The sequence below is a fragment of the Podarcis bocagei genome, assembly GCF_964188305.1.
Source record: "Podarcis bocagei genome assembly, chromosome: 4".
Classification (NCBI taxonomy): domain Eukaryota; kingdom Metazoa; phylum Chordata; class Lepidosauria; order Squamata; family Lacertidae; genus Podarcis; species Podarcis bocagei.
Genome location: NC_138128.1, coordinates 17,548,953 through 17,572,851, shown reverse-complemented (window position 1 = coordinate 17,572,851; position 23,899 = coordinate 17,548,953). Strand labels below are relative to the sequence as shown.

The 23,899-nt window shown below is 43.1% G+C and overlaps 1 protein-coding gene and 1 long non-coding RNA gene across 11 annotated transcripts in view; one reads left to right on the top strand and one right to left on the bottom strand.

Annotated features, from left to right (window-relative positions):
* The window catches only part of LOC308584834 (uncharacterized protein), a 228,757-nt gene that overhangs the window by 195,484 nt on the left and 9,374 nt on the right, over positions 1 to 23,899 (top strand). For 5 of the 8 annotated variants that reach the window (XR_014007041.1, XM_081189917.1, XM_081189921.1 and 2 more), the window contains 8 exons: positions 4,541 to 4,669; positions 6,124 to 6,252; positions 6,476 to 6,604; positions 8,591 to 8,719; positions 9,456 to 9,584; positions 13,000 to 13,131; positions 22,529 to 22,657; positions 23,172 to 23,297. Coding sequence is in view for 7 of the 8 variants with exons in the window: in XM_081189917.1 (XP_081046043.1) it covers positions 4,541 to 4,669; positions 6,124 to 6,252; positions 6,476 to 6,604; positions 8,591 to 8,719; positions 9,456 to 9,584; positions 13,000 to 13,131; positions 22,529 to 22,657; positions 23,172 to 23,297 (1,032 nt within the window). In the remaining variant the exon portion in view is untranslated. The remainder of the gene's footprint in view (positions 1 to 4,540; positions 4,670 to 6,123; positions 6,253 to 6,475; positions 6,605 to 8,590; positions 8,720 to 9,455; positions 9,585 to 12,999; positions 13,132 to 22,528; positions 22,658 to 23,171; positions 23,298 to 23,899) is intronic. The other 3 variants (XM_081189919.1, XM_081189918.1, XM_081189920.1) reach the window with 3 other exon arrangements.
* Positions 3,571 to 23,899, bottom strand: part of LOC308585170 — a 58,826-nt gene continuing 38,497 nt past the window's right edge. Inside the window, exon 4 of one of the 3 annotated variants that reach the window (XR_014007107.1) lies at positions 3,571 to 3,827. This is a non-coding gene — a long non-coding RNA (uncharacterized lncRNA). Of the gene's footprint in view, positions 3,828 to 16,870; positions 17,537 to 20,088; positions 20,259 to 23,899 lie in introns of those variants that run through there. The other 2 variants (XR_014007108.1, XR_014007109.1) reach the window with 2 other exon arrangements.

Here is a 23,899-nt window from a genome sequence, read left to right as displayed (position 1 = left end):
ACGGCTGCAACATTGATGAGCTTCACTCGTAGCCAGGGCTTACTTGGACTGAAGAATTCAGAAGGCGCGAAAATGGCTGATTCAGCTTTCGGGACAATAGAAGCCACTAATGCTTGCATCTGAGACCGGGTTAGATGTTTTAAGAACATATATCCTCCTCTCCTTTTCCCCATATCATTTCTTCAACACCTAGCATGATATGACCATGCTCTGGGGTTGTACTCTGTTCCCTGCAGTTTCATGTCCTTGGGCAGCAGCTTGCTGGGGATGGGATGCTGTGATGTCGCATTTTGCACTACTAGGTGCTACCAGAGAAGGGGGAGCAGGATAGAGGGGGCTGCTGTATTCGACATCACCTGCATCACCCTTCTAACATCTGGTTCTGCTCTGTCTTAAATGTCCACACCAGGCCTTTGTTTCACCACTCATGCTGGTAGCTTCGAGAACACTGTCCAACCATCTCGTCCTCTGTCGTCCCCTTCTCCTTGTGCCCTCCATCTTTCCCAACATCAGGGTCTTTTCCAGGGAGTCTTCTCTTCTCATGAGGTGGCCAAAGTATTGGAGCCTCAGCTTCAGAATCTGTCCTTCCAGTGAGCCCTCAGGGCTGATTTCCTTAAGAATGGATAGGTGTGATCTTCTTGCAGTCCATGGGACTCTCAAAAGTCTCCTCCAGCACCATAATTCAAAAGCATCAATTCTTTGGCGATCAGCCTTCTTTATGGTCCAGCTCTCACTTTCATACATCACTACTGGGAAAACCATGGCTTTATCTATACAGACCTTTGTTGGCAAGGTGATGTCTCTGCTTTTTAAGATGCTGTTGAAAAAAGAATTTTTTAAAATTACAAAGAAAAAAGACAGAATTACAAAGAAAAAAGACAAAAACAAAAAAAGAAAAACAAAAAACAAAACCATCACTTTCAAATTCTCCACTTTCTTTACCTTCTTTCCATGACCTCCTCCTCCTCCCATCTCTTGTATCTTGATTGATAATTGTCACAGCAAATCCTTTCCATAATTCATAATATTCTGTCATTATATTACCTTACTCTATTTTCATCTTATCTTATAAAAAACCTTAAAACTTAAGACTTAAATCTTATTTTTACCAACTTCTCATAACCATTACCTTTTTACCTAATTCTTTAAACATTTTTACAAGAGCCAAGTAATTTCCTTTCAACATTTTTCCAACGTTCATAAAACATTTCTGATAATAAAAAGAACAAAAAAGAATAAAAACAACCCAAATCTTCTTCCAGCGTCCCCTCTCCCCGGTCCTGGGATTGTCAGTCCCCCCTTTTTTTAACCCATTAGTCTGGCACATTAACCTGGTGATCTTATATCCGAGGCCTTCAAATCTCTTCCATGTCCCTTCCGCAGCTCTTCTTCATATTTTCCTTTCACTCCAACTTGGTAGTGTTTTTGACCCATCAGCCCCTTTCTCATAGTCCAGACTAGACTCCATGTGGTATTTTAAAACATGTTTCAGATTCCCTCCAAGATTGGGAGTCCCAGCAGCTCCAAACCTCTGGCGGCCCATTGCCAGACTCGGAAAGTCCAAACATCCCTGCATAGGGGGGTCAGTCCAACCCCCCATTTCCAAATCAATCCAAACTTTGTCTTTCCAAATCTGGTTTTTTCCATGTTCATTTATCAAATCCAAAGGCTCATTTTCCTGCTTTATTTTTTTAAAGACAAGACAAAACACCCTATTGCCAGTCATTCATTTGCAGAATGGAAGAGTAGCACAACCTCTATAGGTTTGGTTGCCCATGCTGCTATTTTTCTGCCTTTTCAAACAATCTGTGTATTGACAAATCAGGCAGGTGGGTATTTTCCAATTCAGCACGCAGTGACCATTACCGCGTGCATAGTTTTATTATCCTGTTTAATATCTTATACATATCCATCCTTTAATCTGCATTAAAACACCATAATTATTACATAAAACAAATAAATGAAATACTGCTTAAATACAAGTGTGTTTCATTCAATACAAAATGTTACCGAAATATCACAACACAGTGATGCTTTGAATGAAACGATGGAGGAAAAGCCCTTTGCAATGACATTTATTTCTAAACGGGCATTAACTGGAAAAGGAGTATGTGCATGTGCTTGTTTTAATCAGTTGTTTTTTTTAATTAGCACTAAAACACTTTTCTCGGAGCATGTTTGCACGTGTGAAATGTCAGTTGCAGTGTTTTGTGCCTACTAAGCATGCCCAATCTTTATTGCGCTATTTTGGGTCCTGATTTTTAACAACTTTTTGTACTTCTGCAAACTTATGAGTTACATTGAGGGCGCTGATACCTCTCTCTTCCAGCTAGGTGCCCTTGGTTACTGTGCTGTTGGCACCCTGAGAGTAAATTCATCATTAGTTAGAGTGACAATGATGTTCCGCAGTTGAGGACCAGCATTTCAATAGGTTCCAGAGCTGAACTCTGTCCAGCAGCCTTGGATCAAAGCGAGTCAGTGATGGCTCAGTGCAACACAATGAAGATAGGTTTTCTTGCACATCCCTTTGGCAGAACCAGCTGTTCTTGTCTAGTACTCTAGAGGGCACCCAAAGGCATTTGTTCAGCTGTCTAAAGTACCAGAAGTTCTGCATCTGTCATGGCAGGCCTTGCTGGGTTGGGACATGGCCAGCAGGAAGTTCACCTGCCAGCACGCCCAGAGGATGTGGAAGAGAAAGAACAGATGGCTCAAGCCAGCATCCTACATCCCATGCTGCAGAGCAGGGACATAAGCCAGAAAAATATAGAAAGGAAAACCTTAAATAGAAGTCAGGAACGTTCAGGATCTCTACCCCAGTCATAGATTTGTGACCTCAGACAATTGCTGTGTCTGTCTTTTTTCCTCTAACAGCCCCAAGCCATTGACCCAAGGAGAAAAATACGAGGTCAATGAAGGCAGGAGGAATCCTCCCCATTTTCAGACCCATTCACATGGGTGTCATCAGTTGTTTACATACAGTGATTGCTTATTGTCCTACCATGGGAGGGGATGCAGGTGGCGCTGTGGTCTAAACCTCTGAGCCTCTTGGGCTTGCCAACTGGAAGGCCGACAGTTTGAATCCCTGCGACGGAGTGAGCTCCCGTTGCTCTGTCCCGGCTCCTGCCAACTTAGCAGTTCAAAAGCACGCCAGTGCAAGTAGATAAATAGATCCTGCTGTGGCAGGAAGGTAAACAGCATTTCCGTGCGCTCTGGCTTCCGTCATGGTGTTCTGTTGCGCCAGAAGTGGTTTAGTCATGCTGGCCACATGACCCAGAAAGCTGTCTACGGACAAACACCGGCTCCCTCGGCCTGAAAGCGAGATGAGCACCGCAACCCATGGTCGCCTTTGACTAGACTTAATCACTTAGCCGTCCAGGGGTCCTTTACCTTTACCTTTTTACCTACCATGGGGTACATGCAACCACACAGTAGTTTAATACACATTGTGTAAGGCAGCTTTATATTTGCTCACAGTGCCCAATCACGTGGTGCAAATTTGTATCATGCTCCCATTATGCACATTTTTGAAATGGTTGCAGATGTGTGTGTGGTACTATCAGGCTTACAGCAGGAATGGATGCCACCTTTACCTTGTGGTAGCTGGCAACACATGTTAAGTTTAAACATGAGCACCAGGTACTATATATCTGCATACGTAGAGCCACACAGAGTCATGTATGAGGGAGAAAATGTAGGATTGCAATGTTGTATCAGACCAAAGGTCCAGTAAACCCAGCTCTCTTTCCATGCATTAGGCCACAGGTCTGACTCTGGATAAAACAGCTCTCCGCATTCTAGCAGATCAGACTTTTTTTCCCTGCTCTGAGCTGTGGTGATAAAAAAGAAGAGACAAAAGAATACTGAACTGCTACTGGTACCTCCATGCCCACCTTTCAAACAAAGATGGCAAAATCTGCAATGGGAAATCAGAATAAAGCATGCGAATTATGCATTTTCACACGAAATGTTCCTTTGGACACTTGGTGCAAACGTGTGCATGGTTTGTTTTTTGAGAGGAGCTGGTGCTGTATTTGCACATTTTAGTTTATTTGTGCAGAGCAGGAACCCAAGACTTGACCATATCACCTTTGCTTCATCCCTTTGAGAGGGGCCTGATACTGTATCAGCCTCATTTGGTATTACCGCGATTCTGCCAACAGCAATAAAGAAAAAGCCAGGCTTTGCAGAAGAGTTTCCAAACAAACAGCCCGTCAAACTGGCTGTGGCAGTTTGTTTTATACCCAGACATTCTGTTGGAAGAAGACAGCTGATCTATCATGCAAAGGATTCCAATTGTTACTTTCTAAGAAAAGAAAAGAAAAAACCATTCAAATTGTGTTATGATGATACATATTTGCGGGTCTCTTTGTCAGTCGCAATGAATATACAAACACATGTGCGTGACTTGAAAGTATCGCCCATCCCGAATCAGTTCCCTCTCTTTATTTTCCTTGAATTGAGTTCCAAATGAATTTGATGTGTCCTTTGATGTCTCCTGATTGGGCTTTATGGTTCGTTCTCTCTCTTTCCCTCTCTCCAGCTTGTCACATTAACACTTACGGACAAAGCTGTCGTCAGCGCTGCAATTGTAAGAACGCAGCACTTTGTGACCACATCACTGGGGCATGCATATGCACAGCTGGATGGAGAGGACCGGTCTGTCAGGAAGGTACATTGTGGATTTAAATTTAGGCCTGGTTTGGCCAAACAGTAGATCAAGGTGGCAATGAAACAAAGGTCTGGTCTTCATATGCAGTAGAATGAGATGGAAAGGTAAAAAAGGCAAAGGACCCCTTGACGGTTAAGTCCAGTCACAGGCGACTATGGGGTCCGGTGCTCATCTCATTTTCAGGCTGAGGGAGCTGGCGTTTGTCCACAGACAGCCTTCTGGGTCACGTGGCCAGCATGACTAAACCGCTTCTGGTGCAACGGAACATTGTGACAGAAGCCAGAGCGCACAGAAATGCTGTTTGCCTTCCCGCCGCAGTGGTACCTATTTATCTACTTGCACTGGTGTGCTTTTGAACTGCCAGGTTGGCAGGAACTGGGGCAGAGCAGCGGGAACTCACCCCATCGCACAGATTCGAACCGCCCACCTTCCAATTGGCAAGCCCAAGAGGCTCCATGGTTTAGACCACAGCACCACCCACGACCCCAGTAAGATGGTAGAGACTTAAGATAGTAAAATAGCCTGTACCACTTGTGACAACAGGTAGGGATGCCACTTTTTAATGCATAAAAACACCGCCTGCAGGTAGGAGATTCAGATGTCAGTCAGCAATCTGACTGGGACCCTTTTACATTGGATCAGAATTCACCAACCTTTCTGGGCTAGTGGGAACATCTGGAATTTTGAGAAAGTGTTACGAGCACAAATTGGCCGTCATAGGGGTGTGGCATAATGCAAAATGTCTGCCACATCCAAAAGAGCAGGAAAAGAGGCTGGACAAAATGGTAGAGGCATGCCCCATGCCATCATTGCCCCATTAACGGGAGAAAAGACAGCAGCATTAACCCAACGACACTAAATTATATTAGTTTAACTCAAATATCTTTTGATACGGTCATGTTACAACTTTTTACACTGAACATTTCCCCACCTCCCATATGCCCACATTTCATTGGATGCCAAGATTGCATCCCCACCTTCCCATCCCAAATGTATTTTAAATTGTTGTAACCCACCCTGGGACCTTGGGGTGAAGAGAGGGCAATAAATTACATTCATCATCATCATCCATTCAGAAATAAGGAGAGGTATAGATAGCTTCTCTATGTAAGCAGGTTTTAAATAGATAATAGTGCGAGTTTGTTGTTGTTCTCAAACCAACACTCAAAGTTAAATTGCAAAATTCTCAAACCACACAGTTTTAAGAGCATTTGCTGTTGTGGCTGCTTTTCATGCCCCCATAACAAGAAATTCCTGAGGAATAATAGTGAGCAAGGGCAGCTCACTACTCTGGTCTCCCTTAATGGCACTCTTGAACCCATGAGGTACGAAAAGCGTCCTTTGCAACAGTCGAATGCAGAACATGCCTCATCCTCATTTTTTAAAATGACTCCTAGGCACAATTTTAGTGATGGCCCTTTCATGTTAAGCTAAAAATATATTCTTGTCCACAGCCTGCCCTCTGGGTCTGTATGGTAAGGACTGCCTGCTGCACTGCATCTGTCAAAACCAAGCTACTTGTGATCCTGCGACTGGAGAGTGCCTATGCCCCAAAGGTTGGACCGGAATAGCCTGTGAACTGGGTAAATTTGAGAAAATATTGTCAATATTGCTTCCATATTCATTTCGGTTCATATAATGGCTCGTCCCCAAAGGGCTTGCGTGAGTAACGGTACACTAGCAATAAACCTACATTGGTTTAACTTGATCTAAGCAGAGCTGAAGGTCAGCTGCCAAGACTGAGTTCTTTTCAGGCTGGACAGTTTCATTCATAAACTAGTGAAAGTCTGTTCTCTTTCACTGCAGAGTGTGAAGCAGGGAAGTATGGAGAAAGGTGTCAGCAGAGCTGCAGCTGTAGCAATGGTGGAATTTGTGATCATCGTTCTGGGAAATGCACTTGTCGTCCAGGCTGGATTGGGGACCATTGTGATACTCGTAAGGATCACAGTTCTTTTAACTTTATAAAAGGCCCCTGTGATAATCGAAAATATTTGTGTTGCTATATCCATTTGTGATTATGTGCCTCACTACACTCACTACATCTTGCAGTTATGTGCCTTTGCACTCTCCCACATAACTCTTGGTCCCGCATCAAGCCTTAAGATAGGAGCTCTAAAGCTGCAGTAATGATATCCGTTACACTGGAGCATTTGCACTGGTGTTTAATGGGACTTCGGTAAAAAGGCCTAAATCAGGCATAGGCAAACTCGACCCTCCAGATATTTTGGGACTACAGCTCCCATCATCCCTGGCCAATGGTCCTGTTAGCTAGGGATGATGGGAGTTGTAGTCCCAAAACATCTGGAGGGCCAAGTTTGCCTATGCCTGGCCTAAATGAATGGTTTCAGGGTTTCCGTCTTAGGGTGCAATCTAAATGAGCGCCCTCTGGTGGTGGGCAACAACAGTGGCTGCAGTGGAAGGTAAGGAGCATGACGACTTGGTCTGATGCCATTACACAAAAGCAGAGAACCTGGTTCAGGATCCAGTGGTTCCTAGGCCAGCTCCGTTTTGCTCACTCCCTGCCTTGGAGTGCCCTGTTTTGGGGCTTTCTGTGGGTTCCCGATAGCATATACTCCCAGTGGACCTATAGCCCACCATAAGCCAGTTTTGGATTTCTATGTTTGTGTATTATTTTGCTGACTGAATCAAATGCAAAAACTCGATCTGCGTTCTCTGATTCTTTGCCGTCCTTTCAGGTATGGGGACTCCTGTCTTCCTTTTCCCCCTTTCAAGGTATGGCTTCTTTCTCCTCCTTCAAAACCTATCATCTCAGTAGCTTCCTTTACATACACACCTGCTCTCTTTCTCTTCAGGTGAAAACTGAAGTCAAGGACCCCGTTGTCTATTATGCTTGATGGTAGACAGTGTGACTTTGGTTTCCACCTCTGTCCTAAATCTTGGAATAGCTCACAAATAGGCCAAATACTTTACAGAAACTAGGGGTGGACAGATCACTCAGTTTCTGGTCAGTGCCACTTTCCCATTTCACTTTCACACTGAGGTCCAGCTCTGAGGGCCTTCTGGCGGTTCCTTCCCTGCGAGAAGTGAGGTTACAGGGAACCAGGCAGAGGGCCTTCTCAGTAGTGGCACCCGCCTGTGGAATGCCGTCCCATCAGATGTCAAGGAAATAAACAACTGTCTGACTTTTAGAAGACATCTGAAGGCAGCCCTGTTTAGGGAAGTTTTTAATGTTTGATGTTTTATCACTTTATTAATATTATTATTAATATTAATATTCTGTTGGATATCCACCCAGAGTGGCTGGGCAAACCCAACCAGATGGGCGGGCTATAAATAACAAATTATTATTATTATTATTATTATTATTATTATTATTATTATTATTATTATTCACATGTGTTCATCCAAAAGTCTGTTCCATCTCATTTATGTGTGATTTTATTTTATTTTTAAACTACACAAAATTTGTATATAAATGGTCACAGATGACACTGTGGAATTCTCCTAAGTCCAGCTTGTTTCGTATATTAGCAAACTGATGTGTCTAAATTCATAAGGTTGTAGCCCTACTCAGAGTAGACCCTTTGAAATTAACCCAGGTCCATTAACTTCAGGGGGTCTACTCTGAATAGGACTCGCATGTGAAACTTTCGAGACTCCTGAGTTATGAAAAATATCCAGAGAGGATGTGCAGCATGTGTAGGCCTCAACTGTGTGGTTGGACACTCATAATATAGATAAAACATTCTAGAATTTTGCTTTACAGGGTTTAACTCTATGCCACACCTTTCAGATTACAAATCCTGACCTTCAGTGTGGCACTCATAATTTTGAGATGTCCCTATTGATAAATATTGACTATTTCCTGAGGTGGTGGTGGTTGCGCTCAAATTATTCAACCCCCCTGCCCTCTGGGAGAGAACGTATTGATTTTGCTTGTGTTTCACAATTTATCCTCAGCTTGTCCAAATGGTTCCTTTGGGGAGAGGTGTGAAGGGCTGTGTGACTGTGAGCACAGCTCCTCCTGCAACCCCCAGACTGGAGTGTGTCACTGTGAAATGGGCTGGAGAGGAGAACAGTGTGACAAGCGTAAGTTCCCATTAAGCTCTCTTTTGCTCTGTGACATCTTAAATCCCACTGACCTGAAGTTGTCCATAAAGGTAAAGGTCCAGTCCAGTCGTGACCAACACTGGGGTTGCAGCGCTAATCTCACTTTATTGGCCAAGGGAGCCGGCGTACAGCTTCTGGGTCATGTGGCCAGCATGACTAAGCCGCTTCTGGCAAACCAGAGCAGCGCACGGAAATGGCGTTTACCTTCCCGCTGGAGCGGTACCTATTTATCTACTTGCACTTTGACATACTTTCGAACTGCTAGGTTGGCAGGAGCAGGGACCGAGCAACGGGAGCACACCCCGTCACGGGGATTTGAACCGCTGACCTTCTGATCGGCAAGTCCTAGGCTCTGTGGTTTAACCCACAGCGCCACCCGCGTCCCTGAAGTTGTCCATAGTTTTCCAATAAATGAAAGCTGGGGAGCCTAGTCAAAACATGCTCATTTGGGCTACTGTATCTCTCTCTCTCTCTCTGCCTCTCTGCCCACAGTGGTTTCTTGGCTTGTGCATGGCTCACTCGACTTGTTTATCCTGAGCACAAGCTGCTGGATAACACTGCAGACAACAATAGGGGTTAAACAATGGCATGTGGAGGGGAGAATTCTAGGGAACAGCAAGAGGGCCATTTGGAGCCGTAGGGAGAGGATAGGTCACAGCACTTAGAAGTATATTCAGACTTCTAGCAGAGATGGCTTTGCTTTTATTTTCTCCAGCTTGCCTGCCTGGCTACTATGGCAGCAATTGTACTGAGCGCTGCAAATGCCCTCCAGGTGTCCCTTGCAACCACGTGAGTGGGGAGTGTGGCTGCCCTCCAGGTTTTGTGGGCAGTGGCTGCGAAAGAAGTAAGTCCCCTAATGTGTGTGTGTGTGTTTTGTCATGAAGGAATAAGATTATTCATTCATTCATTCATTTGTTCATTCATTCGTTCATCACCGGGATCTGTATACTGCTTAATTGTATAAAGCTCTCTAGGCAGTTAACATAAAATAAAACTTACATTAAAACTCTGGAGAGAAGTCAGAGTTAAAAACAAGCTGACATGAGAAGAGGTTATAAATATGCATCAAGAAAGTGAAATGTTAAAAAGACATATCAGTTTTACGTATCTGGGTAGGCTTGCCTAGACAAACAAGATTTTAGCAGGCACTGAAAACAACACAGTAAAGGCACCTGCCTCGTGTCAATGGGCAGGGAGTTCCACAGTGAAAGAAGTGAAGAACAGTATGTGGTTCATTTAATTAATTTAAAGCAAGGTGGTTCATTTAATTAATTTTAAAATCTATACCTCAGATGTATCCCTTATTTATAAATTTTGAGGAACTTCTGGCATAAAGCAGCTTACAATAAAAACCAACCCCTACCTGACAATAAGGTATGCAAATACAAAATACAGCACAAGAAAACAATGAACCGGCATGGATAGTGGAGCACAGAAACAGAGTATCTAGCATAATGATATAACTGTAGAGTTGGAAGGGACCACGAGAGCCATCGAGTCCATCCCCTGCAATGCAGGAATCTTTTGCGCAATGTGGGGCCGGAACCCACAACCTGAGATGAAGAGTCTCATGTTCTACCAAGTGAGTTATTACCGCTCATAAAACAGTAGGAAGGCACACCAACAAGAATTTCAGAGCGGCTAATTTGAAAAGGCTTGGGAGAGAGCTGCAAAGGAGAAAGAGAGGTAGCCCATAAACCCAGGACACAGAGCAGGAACCTATGGATTCCCATTACGTTCAAACTGGACCTTACTGAGATTTTGTTTTTTTTTTTATATAGATTTTTTATTGCGTTTCTTTTCACAGGTTAACAAATTTGTTTACATGGCAACATACAAGAAACATTTTTTATATATATGTATATGAAGAAAAATAAACAAAGAAAAAATATTAAGAAACTTTCCTTAACGTCCTTCAACAGTCCTTCAACTTTTGGACCTCGTCACATCCTCTCAGCATTGCATTCATTGTTCTAGCCAGTTCAGCAATTTGTTATCTTGTTTCTCATCTTATTATACCTTTAAATATATTATGTTACCAATTTCAAAAATTTGTAATTTAATTTTAAGACTCTTAATAAACATAATATTTTGTTTCAAATATGTCTCGTTTTTTCCATCAATGCTTACTTTATCATTTGCTTAAAATAAAATGCAGAAGCATAATGTTTCTTAATCGTGCGCTATCTTAACATTCAAACAACTTATAATGTTTTTGCAAATAGTCCTTAAATTTTTTCCAGTCCTCCTCCATTGTTTCTTCGCTCAGATCTCGGATTCTGCCAGTCATTTCTGCCAACTCCATGTAGTCCATCAACTGCGTCTGCCAGTCCTCCAGTGTGGGTAAATCTGGTGTTTTCCAGAACTTAGCGATGAGAATCCTAGCTGCTGTGGTTGCATACATAAACAAGGTTCTGTCCTTCTTTGGCACCTTCCGGTCCACCATGCCCAGGAGAAAGGCCTCTGGTTTCTTAGAAAAGGTATATTTAAATACCTTTTTCAGCTCATTATGTATCATTTCCCAAAAGGCCTTTACTTTCGGGCAGGTCCACCAGAGGTGAAAGAATGTCCCTTCTGCCTCCTTGCATTTCCAACACTTATTATCAGAAAGATGATATATTTTAGCCAACTTGACTGGGGTCATGTACCACCGGTATACCATTTTCATAATGTTCTCTTTCAAGGCACTACATGCCGTGAATTTCATACCGGTGTTCCATAACCTTTCCCAGTCCTCAGACATAATGTTGTGTCCTACATCCTGTGCCCATTTAATCATGGGTAAAGGTCCAGTCCAGAGTGGCTGGGGAGGCCCAGCCAGATGGGCGGGGTATAAATAATAAATTATTATTATTATTATTATTATTATTATTATTATTATTATTATTATTATCCTGTGTGTTCCATTTAAGCAGCAAGTCATACATTCTTGAAAGTACCTTAGTCCTTGGATCTAGTAACTCCGTCTCCAGTTTCGATTTCTCCAACTGGAAACCCACTTTTTTATCCATTTTGAATACCTCTTGAATTTGAGCGTAATGTAACCAATCTCGCACCTTACCTTTTAGTTTATCCTGGCTTTGGAGCTTCCAATTATCTCCAACTCTTTCAATCAATTCCCAATATTTTGGCCAATAGGCCTCCATATTGGGCCTTTTTTTAGAAATCTTAGCTTCCACAGGTGATAACCACCTCGGGGTCTGGACCTTACTGAGATTTTGACTCATTGAACCCAAAGGGTGCTTCGCATGTTCTTGCTTTGAAGGTCTATAGTGTTTGCTACACACGATTTCCTCCAATGCCCTAGCAGGTGCAGAAATGGAGCATTGATTTCTCCCACCACACTTGAGGCCGGTTCATACAGGCCCATTCATCATTTGCCAAGAGATCCATGAAGTGATGGCTCTAATGTGTGAATGGGCCATCAGAGATAACACTTTCACACCACTTCAAAAATGCTATGCAATTAGTTTCAATGTTAACTTTAACCAATTCATGCTAATGGATTGGTTTAACATCAATTGGTTTAACCGCCTGGGATAACTCAGCTGGTAGAACATGAGACTCTTAATCTCAGGATTGTGGGTGCAAGCCCCACAGTGGGCAAAAAGTTTCCTGTATTGCAAGGGTTGGACTAGATGACCGTCGTGGTCCCTTCCAACTCCACAATTCTATCGTTCTATGTGAGTTGTCATGTGACATGATCAAGTGTCCTTGCATGTGTGAACCAGCTCTTAAGTAACTTGGATGCTTTCCCATGACATGTCACTGGAAACACACAATTTAAACATACACTTGTATTTGTGGTGGAGAATAGCTCACGTAGCCTGAACCGCAGACTTTTAGCATGAGCTCCCCGCCAGGGCAGAGAGAGAGAACCAGGAAAGAAACAGCATAAGCATTTGAAGCTGACTTGAAGCTTTAAGGCATCTGTGGGCGAGAGAGTCACCACGCATATTTGGGAGACTCTCCTGAGTTTTATTATTTTAGTCGATTTTCCTTGACATCAACCTATGACTTTCTCTAAGTGACAAGAAAATTGCAACTGGCCCATGACAGTTGGGCACAAATTGACTGAGCAAAACAAAATCAAACCACAAAGTAATCCCCAAGCAAACGTAATAAACCCAAAGTCCCAGAGGGCAGCATTCTTCTGCAGGCAGCGGTCTTATTGAATAAATTCTACCCGGCTCTTTCTTTGAGCACTGTGTTTACCAAGACAAATGTAATTCATTGGTTTACATTTCCTCTTCCCTCAGCTTGTCTGCCAGGCACATATGGGGAGAACTGTAACCAAGTATGTCAGTGCTCTGGAAAGAATGAAGAGTGCCATCATGTCACCGGCAAGTGTGGCTGCCTGCCAGGTTACTACGGAATCCGCTGTGACCTTCGTAAGTGTCACTCTCGCTTCATCAACATTCGCCTTTGCTTGATTGTTAGGATCAGATTTGAATAGGGACTTGGCCCTTCGTTCTCTTAACAATGGTGGCTCTCTTCCTAGGTAATGCAGAGATATGTTTTTATACTTATAGTCACATGATTATATTTTAAAATATCTGTTCTAGTTTTATTTATACCCTGCCCATCTGGCTGGGTTTCCCCAGCCACACTGAGCGGCTTCCAACAGAACACTAAAATACAATAACCTATTAAACATTAAAAGATTCCCTAAACAGGGCTGCCTTCAGATGCCTTCTAAAAGTCTGGTAGTTGTTTTCCTCTTTGACATCTGGTGGAAGGGTGTTCCACAGGGCGGGTGCCACTACCGAGAAGGCCCTCTGCCTCGTTCCCTGTAACTTGGCTTCTCGCAGCGAGGGAACTGCCAGAAGGCCCTTGGCGCTGGACCTGTGTCCAGGCAGAACGATGGGAGTGGAGACGCTCCTTCAGGTATACTGGACCGAGGCCGTTTAGGGCTTAAGTAGGTGATGTGTTAGAAGTTAAACACCATTTTGAACCATTTGGGCCATTGTATTTGCAACCTCAAGCCAGCATAAGCCAGTGGGGTTGTTGTTTTTATTTTGATTATATATTTTGTGGTTTTATATTCTGATTTTGTTCTGTGAATCGCCCTGAGACCTCTAGGTATAGGGCAGTATATGAATTCAATAGATGATGATGATGATGATGATGATGATGATGATGATGATGATGATGATATTGGGAAGGCTGGACTTGGACCTCGGAGCGTTGGGTACTAATTGTTGGTCAGTCATGAACTCACACGGACCATGTTGCCCAGCCTCAATTCTTCATCTGTAAAATGGGGATTACCAGGCCCAAATCTCATGCTTGTTTTGATGTGGCACAGCCACTGCAAAATGATTTCACTTACAGTGGTGCCCCGCAAGACGAAATTAATTCGTTCCGCAATTTTTGTTGTCTAGCGAATTTTTCGTCTTGCGAATCACGAAATCCCATAGGAATGCATTGAAAATCAATTAATGCGTTCCTATGGTCAAAAAAAGTCGAAACAAAGCCAAATTTGGTACAACAACAGTTTATTAACTGCTCTTTAAAGTCACACATACTGTAAAGAGCAGTTCAAATTTGAAGGGAAAATAAATTAACTTTATAAACAAAACATGTCTTTGTTTTTAGACAAAGGAAACAAAGCCGCGAGACGTTTTCGTCTTGCGAAGCAAGCCCATAGGGAAATTTCGTCTTGTGAGGCAAATCGAAAACGGAAAAACCTTTCGTCTAGCGAGTTTTTTGTCTTGCGAGGCATTCGTCTTGCGAGGTACCACTGTAATTCCATGCGGTGAGTGGTTCTTGTTTGTGCATGTGGGTTTACTCCTCTCCATGTTGACAGCCGATATTAATAAACTCAGATAGTTTGTTCCAAAGTGTGCATTTTCAAGCGCAGTGCAGAAGGAAATTTCTATCTACAACTGCTGTCTCCGTCTACATGTCTGGTGTCATACTTTGCTTTAAAACGGCTGTGGAAATGCTTTTTAAAAAATCTGTGCAACCAGGGTTGATAACATTTACAAATTGGTACTGCATCTAAATTTACAAATCACACAGGGTTATAGATTTAAGAGATAGAGGCTGCGAGTTGGCAAACCCAGGTTTAGTATATATTTATGTGCATATTTATACTCTATCTGTCGTTTTTCACTTTAAAATGTTCTAAACCACATTAAGCCTATGGGACAGGGTGGGATATAAATTTAAATAAAAGGACTGATTTATAGGTGGGAAGAATTTATTGCAAAGCACATTCTGCTGGGTAAAGAACTCTTTCCCAATTATCCGTTAACAATTTTATTAGTGCTAAAAGCATTAATTGGTGGATTGGTATGATGAATCAATCAGCATATTTATCACAGACTTTAAATGGGTGTAATTGATTATCTCTTCTGTAAAAGGGTGTACACTACAGTTGGCAGCATAGAGAACAAGCTGGGTGCATCTTCTTGATTTAGGAAATATGCTTGGCCTAATTTTCCTTATCAAGTGACATTGATATTGATATTTATTTCTGATAGTGAATATGAGAGTTGCTACTGCAAAGGAAAATTAGATACTGCATACACTTCAGAGATAATGTCCCTGGGAATTTAAAGGGAAGTCAAAATATTTTTGGTAAAATTAAAAGTTTATAGGGAGAAGTATTTCACACATCTCTAAAAGCTGTTTCACATATCTTCCATTGCCTCTGACTCGCACACACTACCCCCAAAAAGTTTCCCAAAAGCTCAAAGCATTCAACTGAGCGCGGATGGTGGTTATAAAAAAGACATGCTGCAAGTAACAATAAATCAAAAGCAATCTGTTAAAGTCAGCCTTTACACTGCACAACCTTCACAGGAACAATCAAATTAAAACAAATTGCTGTCCTGAGTCAAGGAATGCAGAGTAACCTGAAGGACATACCACCAGTTGGCCAAGACTTTCTTCATAATAACTTTTTTTTTTAATCAGCAAAGCCATGTGTCTAACAGTGACTTCAGTGAAATGATTTGAGGAGTGGAACAAAGATGATGAATTGTAAGAAACACGAACTGATCTGGCTAAAAAGGAGGATTATAATTCATTATATTTTTATTTGCAGCTTTAAATTAGCATTTTCTTCTTGCTGTTCGCATCCTCTTCTAAGAATAAAACACCTTCCCTTTAGTTCACAGCCTGGAATTTTTTTTCTGGCAGGCTGTGTGTGATGCACATAAGTTGGGAGTTATTCTGGTGTGCCCCATGCTTTCTGATCTTACAGGAAGACAGGGCATTTTAGCCCAGGGCTAAAGACATTAGGTGAGTTCACACATGCATGCACATTGCTTGCTTTGTGTCTTTGCAGCTACTGAATGTGTGAACAACCACCATTGTAAAGCAGTGATCTGATATGGGATGATATGAGCATTCTCCCTGTGGTGTTTGAGCTGCCATAGGCCATTCACACATGCAAGTCAACCCTTGATGCCCCACTCAGCAATTGATAGGCATGCCACTGTGAACTGGCTGAGCATACATCCAGGGCTGCCTCTGTTTTTCCACGGTAGACAGAAATTTGACTTCTCTTTTACAAAAAGGTGGAAGGCTTACCTGCACCCATTTGCAGCAAACATAGGAAACCATGGCTGGAGGAGTGGTGGTAAATGTGTCCTCCCTCACACTACTGCTACAGCAAGGATTGTTGGACTCCAACTCCCATCAGTCCTGGATGATGGAAGTTGTAGTCCAGCAGTATCTGGAGGGCTGTTGTTGTTGTTGTTTAGTCGTTTAGTCGTGTCCGACTCTTCGTGACCCCATGGACCAGAGCACACCAGGCCCTCCTGTCTTTCACTGCCTCCCGCAGTTTGGTCAAACTCATGCTGGTAGCTTTGAGAACACTATCCAACCTTCTCATCCTCTGTCGTCCCCTTCTCCTTGTGCCCTCCATCTTTCCCAACTCTTTTCCAGGGAGTCTTCTCTTCTCATGAGGTGGCCAAAGTACTGGAGTCTCAGCTTCAGGATCTGTCCTTCCAGTGAGCACTCAGGGCTGATTTCCTTAAGAATGGATAGGTGTGATCTTCTTGCAGTCCATGGGACTCTCAAGAGTCTCCTCCAGCACCATAATTCAAAAGCATCAATTCTTTGGCGATCAGCCTTCTTTATGGTCCTTCCATACATCACTACTGGGAAAACTATAGCTTTAACATCTGGAGGGCTACTGGTTCCCTACTCCTGCCCTACAAGATCCTGCAAAGTTGCACGATATTTCCAGATCAAGTCCTGTGGATTGGTCCCATGAAGCTTTCAGTCCAATAAAAGGGCATAAAGTGTGAAATACATAATATAGTAATTGCAGATGGATTGCGTCCTGCAGTTGCAGTCCAGCACAGCATTACAAGTATTTACATTCTGTTTATTTCAATGGGACTTAACAGGCACATACATTTCTCCTTGTCAGTTGTTCATATTTACAAGAGCAGAAACTAATTTAATGATTCACTACTTTTCAGTAAATCATAATACTAATTAACTGTTGGAAGATGCTTCGTTCGACCCTGGCTAGCTTTATTACAAAGCCTTACTGCTCATGAAAAGGATATTTGCACTGTTCTTGGACACCATCTGTTTATCTTACTGATGGAAGGTTCTTGTGGAAGGCTCACACCACTGGAATGATGGTTTCACAGCAACAGCAGCTTGGCAAATGGTGACAAGAGGAGTAGGAGAGGAGAGAAGACATCTGCAAGGAAGCATAACTGGAAGATCCTCTGAGAACATGGTAGCCCCATGTGTCCCACATTGACATCTGTACCAAACACAGCCAAACTTGCTCCTTCCTATGGATGACTCAGTGCATTGGGCAAGCTAAATAAGAGAATGGAGGAAATGAAAGAAATAGGATTCTCCGCTCCCAAATCATATCTTTGCTCTGCATGAGCATGCCTGAACCTGTGTATCTATGGACTCTACTACTGAAAACACATCTCAGTAGCAGAATACATGGTTTTCATCTTTAGTCTTGGATAGCCGGTCTAGGAAACACTCATGCCTGAGATCATGAAGAACAAATTACTAGACAGGACCAAGCTAGATGCCTCTCAAGAATGGGCACTTCCAAGCAGTTTACTGAGCATTCACCTTTATTTTTTTGCAGTAAGGTTTTTGATGGCATTGGCTATTTAATGAGCATTCATTTTGATTTGTCTATGTAGAGGTTAGATGATGTTATCAAATCGACTATTATTCCATGTTTTCCAGTCACTTATCACAAAAAGCTAGAAATTTGGGGAAAGTGGGTATGTTGCAGGAGACCTCCCAGTTAACTATAACTGCACAACCTGAATTTGCTGGCATGTCATCAAACCTTACCTGAAAAGAGCAACAATCTGTTCACATGCTTCTTTGTGTAATATTTAGGTTGGCCCTCTGAGCTGAGGATATTAGGGTAGGTCAGAGATAGCCAAGGTGGTACCCTCTAGAAGTTGTTGAGATGCATTTCCCACCATCCCTGACCATCGACCATGCTGGCAGGGACTGATGACAACTGTGGTCCAAAAACATCTGCAGGGGACCTTGTGTTGGCTGCCGCTGGGTTAGATGTACCAACAGTCTGTTTTAGTGTAAGGCAGCTTCATGCATCATAGAACATTGGTGCTTGGTTGGAGATTAATGCTGAAAAAGGGACCCCTGTGGTCAAACCATTAGCCTGGTTTGGCCAAGGTTGCATGTTCAATCCCCCACATATTCCTGAATTGCAGGGGTTGAAGTAGATAGTCCTTGGGGTCCCTTCCAGTTCTACAGTTCTATGGTTCTACTATCTCCAGGGCAGGAACATTTAGTATGCTTAAAAAAAAATAAAAAAAATAGTTTGGGAGTGTACAAAGCCTCTCCCAAAGAACTTGAGCTGGATTGAGTCCAACCAGCATGTGGTTGGATAGGGCTGGAAACCTTTCCTGGCAACAATTGCTATACTTATAGTACTATGAGAGGGAGAGAGAAAAAGCAGCACAAGAAATTATCCATAAAAGGTGTAGCTGGCTGGTAAGCAGAGGCTTTTAGCCGCCAAGAGCAACTGGGCTTTCATGTTCTCGAATTTTGGAGTGAAGAATTGAAATAGTGTCTTGGCAGGGACCAAAGGAAACAGATAGCCTAGCAATAAGAATCGTTTTATTCACCCATAAATCAGTGCAAGGGCATATATGTCTGATGCACGATAGCAACACACCCCAACATCTAAATTTGCTCTAGTGAGCAGTAAATGTCATGGCATCACTCAGCTGTATCCAGATGAAAGGCACACTGAAACAAGGTGTTTGAATGGCAACAAGCATTGGTTAAGGGTGGAGCTACACATTAAAGAGACCAGGAACGGATGCTGAAAAAGCCAGACTCCTGTTCCCCCAACCCGTGATGCTAGGACCTGGTTGGAAAAGGAGGCACCATAATGATACCAGGACACTGATCAGTTGAACAAAGTGTTAGGATGGGGGGGGGTAACTTGGCTGATTTCAATGGTAGCTCCACAATCATCTTCATTCCTTCTTAAGAGGAATTACAGTGGTGCCTCGCAAGACGAAAATAATCCGTTCTGTGATTCTCTTCGTCTAGCGTTTTTTTTGTCTTGCGAAGCAAGCCCATTGACGGATTAGCGGATTAGCGCTATTAGCGGCTTATCTGCTGATCGGATCAGCTGATAAGCGGCTTAGCGGCTTAGAAAATGGGGGGGAAAGGGAAAAAAAGCAGCAGGAACTCGCAAGACATTGTCGTCTTGCGAAGCAAGCCCATAGGAAATTCGTTTTGCGAAGCACCTCCAAAACGGAAAACTCTTTCGTCTAGCGAGTTTTCCGTCTTGCGAGGCATTCGTCTTGCGGGGCACCACTGTAATGTCTAAAGAGCTGTCACAAAGAAGATGGAGCAAGCTTGTTTTCTCCCAGTCTCTAGGCTAGGACCCAAACCAATGGATTCAAGTTACAAGAAAGGAGATTCTGACTAAACACCAGGAAGAACTTTCTGACATTAAGAGTTGTGGTGGGGACTCCCACAACAGGTGGTGGACTCTCCTTCCTAGGTGGTTTTTAAGCAGAGATTTGTGACCATGGGTCCGTGTGGCCTTCAGTCCTGTCCCCTAAATGGACACGTTGGGCAGGGTGCTAGGAGGGCCACAAAAAACTGTGATACTCAGATGCTGCTTTTATATCTCGACCACACCTACTTTGACAGGCCATTCCCAGAGGGTTGACTATGGGTGAGTGTGGCAATCAACCATTTCTGCTTCAGCTGCAACAATGTGTGATTTTTCCCTTAAAGCAAATAGTAGTTTGAGATTCACCTTAGGACCACAGCAGAGGAGAAAAGGGTGAAATTGCCTGTCAGTTCCATGAATAATCACCCTTCTCAGCTGATGCTGTTTGCTTTTTATTACTATTATATTATTTTTAATCCAAGCATGTTGCAAATATGCATTTGCTGTTACATGTGCTAATTTGGCTCATCGGTTTTTCAGTAGATCTCAGGTGATCTTTCAGTTTTGACAGCCGAACTGCGCTATGGGTCTTCAGAACATCTGGGTTCCAGAAGGAAGCTGTTACTGGGAACATCAAACAGTGTGTGGAGGGTGGTGGGAGAAAAAGAGAGAATGGGGAGCATGCTCATCCATGGGGGCGCAAGAGGGCACCACCACCCCAGATGAACCAAAAAAAACACTCCAATTTCCAGCTTTAACTTTTCAAAAACACTTTATAACCAGAGCAAAACATGAAACAGGCAATGTCCTATCCTTGACTGCAGCAATGGTGGTGTTTCAAATGTGTGTGTTTTGTGGGGGGTGGGGTTTGGTTTTGTTCTTGCAGATCATTCGTGTGTGTGTGTGTGTGTTGGTAAGGAAAGCCCCCACTACTTGCTACTGCTGTGAAAGGATTTAAGAACTGATGGTCATGGCAGGACTAATCCAGGCCAGAAGGAAGAAATCAGGAAATGACTTAGAGGGTTGGCTGCCATTCCTGCAGTTCCCAGAAAAAAAAAAACATAACACAGATACACAGGAAACTGTTAAATTAGAAAATGTCTTTATTAGATAACTGGCAGTTGGAAGCTGAAACCCTCTTTTTATGGGTGCTTAGCATACGAAAACGGCAGGGCTGTGTGTGAACTGGCTGCGCCGTCTTCAGACAGCCCATTTTGGGAAAGTGGGAACAGACAAGGGCGCTGTATTAAATGATAATTGAGTTAAATGTTGGCCACAGACGTGTGTGATCCATTGCTCGCAGTTGAACTGAAATATATAGCAAGTTAGGAGGGTAAGTTTACTGGTAAGAGGAAGGATTATATGAATTGCCCTAACCATTTCCAGTCATGGAACAAAACGGTGTCAGTGTGAACTGGAAAACAATTCCATGAGCTTTGCCAAGTAAGAGTTGTGGGGACAAGGGAGTGGGGCAGGGGGGGGGGAGATTCAGACTCAGGTGTCTGATGCAGAGTAAATAGCAAACTATTTAAACAAAAGCCAACTAGTGACCAGAAGGGAAGTGTGGTGGGCGAAAGAGACATTCATCGTAAGACAAGCCAAATGAGGTCATTATATGAAGGGTGTGTTCTATCCGCTTGGTAGATATTAAAAAAGGATGCTGGAGTGATTCAGTTTTCTCTGCCAGGAACCGAGATTTCAAATATAGACACCAAAAGCAGCAGAATTCAAGTGTCTCTCTCTGTCTCCCTGTGTGTATGTCTTTAAATTGCCAAAAGAGAGAGGAAAACTGATCTACTCAGATTGTTTGATCGGTTGTTGACTGTATATTTGAAGCAAAAGAGATTTCTTAGGTATTGCAGTGACTCAAGGTTACTTTTTGAATTCACGTCTCCTTGGTCTCCAACCAACTAGGAAACTAAACTCATTGCAGGGGGAGGGCAGATAAACTTTTGTTTTCCAAGCATTCAAAAGAGAGAAAGCATGCTAATAAACATCCCTGTTTAAACTATGACACATTCAGGATATAGGTGGTACCTATTGAAGGATGTGAGAGTAGCTATGAAGTGGTCCTTTCAGAGTGGTGAGCCTGGTAGGTTCAATATTGCCTGCTGCAATGATGATATGGATCCACACCATATCATTTTAAGCATATCTCTCACTCCCCCAAGAATCCTGGGAATTGTAGTTTGCCTCTCAAAGAGCTATAAATCCCTGCACCCTCAACAAACCAGAGTTTCCAGGATTCTTTAGGAGAAACTGTGTTCTTTAGCTGTGAGGTGTGGATTTGACCAGCGATGGAGGTTGCATGGCCCTGTTGGGCTAAAAAGTTGGTGCTGGTCTTTTAGGTAGGAGTGCCACCTTGATTCTTGTGGTTGACTCAATGTTGGGGTTCTCCTGGCTCAGAAGCCAAGAGGCTGGTGGCATAAAAAACCCCTAAGAAATTATGGAGGAAAACCATTTGGTCTGAACTTGGATGATCCCCAGTCATATATAAAGCTCTCACTGCAGTCTCTTCCCCTCAGCTGAAGCCTAGATGTGAGCTTAGTTGAGGGGAAAGTATTGGGTGAGTGGAGGAATTGCAGGAAGATAAGCATGAGAAAAAGTAGTCTACTGTCATCCATTTGGCCCCTTTGTTCTAAAATCAGGACCCACCCAGTTTTTTTTATGTGACTGGAGTAAACCAGGGCTGCCAAGATCACACCAAAGGCTGCATGCACTGCATACATTTAAAGCGCATGACTTCCCCCAAAGAATCCTGGGAACTGTAGCTTCTGCATTTCCCAGAATTCTTGTGAGGAGAGGCCACTTGCTTGAAATTCATTGTGTCTACACAGCCCAGGTTTCTGCACTGAATGGCTTTTCTCAGAGATGCTTTCTCCTGACTTCAACAGGATGCCCCAAAGGAACATACGGTCCGCATTGCCGGAAAGCATGTCAGTGTCTGAATGGAGGGCATTGTGACACTGTGACAGGAGCCTGTGACTGCCTGCCTGGTTTCATCGGAGCGGACTGTGGGAAAAGTAAGTGCCTCTCTAGGCCAGTGTCTTGTTTCCCACAGTAGCCAATCAAATGTCTGCGGGCAGCCCATGCACTGGGCATGAGGAAGTGAGCTCCATATATCACAATGAGTACAGTTGCTGGCACACATTTAAACATGGAGCAATCCCAGCCCCTGGTGAGGAAGCAGTGGAGCTTATTTAACACAAAATGTCTAACGATGCTAAATATTTTCTAGCAAACAGGCTATGTACATGCCATGCTTTTAAAGCACATTCAGGGCACATTCTGCCCACCCAAAACTATGTAAGGAACTGTAGCCTGCCTTCCCCAGAGCTACAATTCCCAGCACCCTTAACAAAATGCAGCTTCCAGGAAATGGGGGGGGGGGGTAATTCTCTGAATGTGTTTTAAGTCTGTGTTGGGTACACAGCCTTAGTAGAGTAAAAAGAACAGCCTTCTCCTAAGAAAAGGAACTTGCAGATTTAACTTTTTGCAATGAGCTGGCAAACCATGTTGCTTTTTTCTTCCTTTTAGCTTGTCCAGAGCATCACTATGGGAAGGACTGTGCCTTATTCTGCTCCTGTGGTGAAGGACATTGTGACTCAGTGATGGGCAAGTGCTACTGTCCACCTGGCCGAATTGGACCTAACTGCCTTCAATGTATGAGATGATCAGCTTTTAAAAAGCCAGAACAAATGCAAAATATTAATAAATGTCTGTACTCCCTCAAGAATGGTCAGAGTTTCCAATCTTGGAGGCTAATGCATGCAAAAGTTTCAATACCACTGTCATGCTATTGCCTCCTACCTGCTTCTGTCTCTTGTCTGTTGTCTCACCCATCCCCAGCTCAATGGTGTTTCCATAAAGAAATGGTTCTTTTAAAATGTATTCTGATCCATTTAATTTGTTTTACCAAAGTTCTTCCTCTGTCTTATAAAGATCGTATGGAAAGAGCAAGGGTAAAATCATCCCTGTGAGAACGAATGGGCTTTAAAAATCCTTTCATTCATTCCTGCCTTAACCTTCAGTTTCCTTTGAGGAAAAATATTCATGGGCAAGGGCTGTAGCTCACTGCTTTGCATGCAGAAGGTCTCTGGTTCCATCCTTGACATCTCAAGGCTGCAAATGATTCCTGCCTGAAACCATAGAGCACTACAGCTAATCAGTACAAATACTGACATAGCTAGATGGTCCATTACTCAGACTTTGTAGAAGACAGCTTCACATTCAGAGTGAAATAGGGAATCTGGCTATCACCCCAT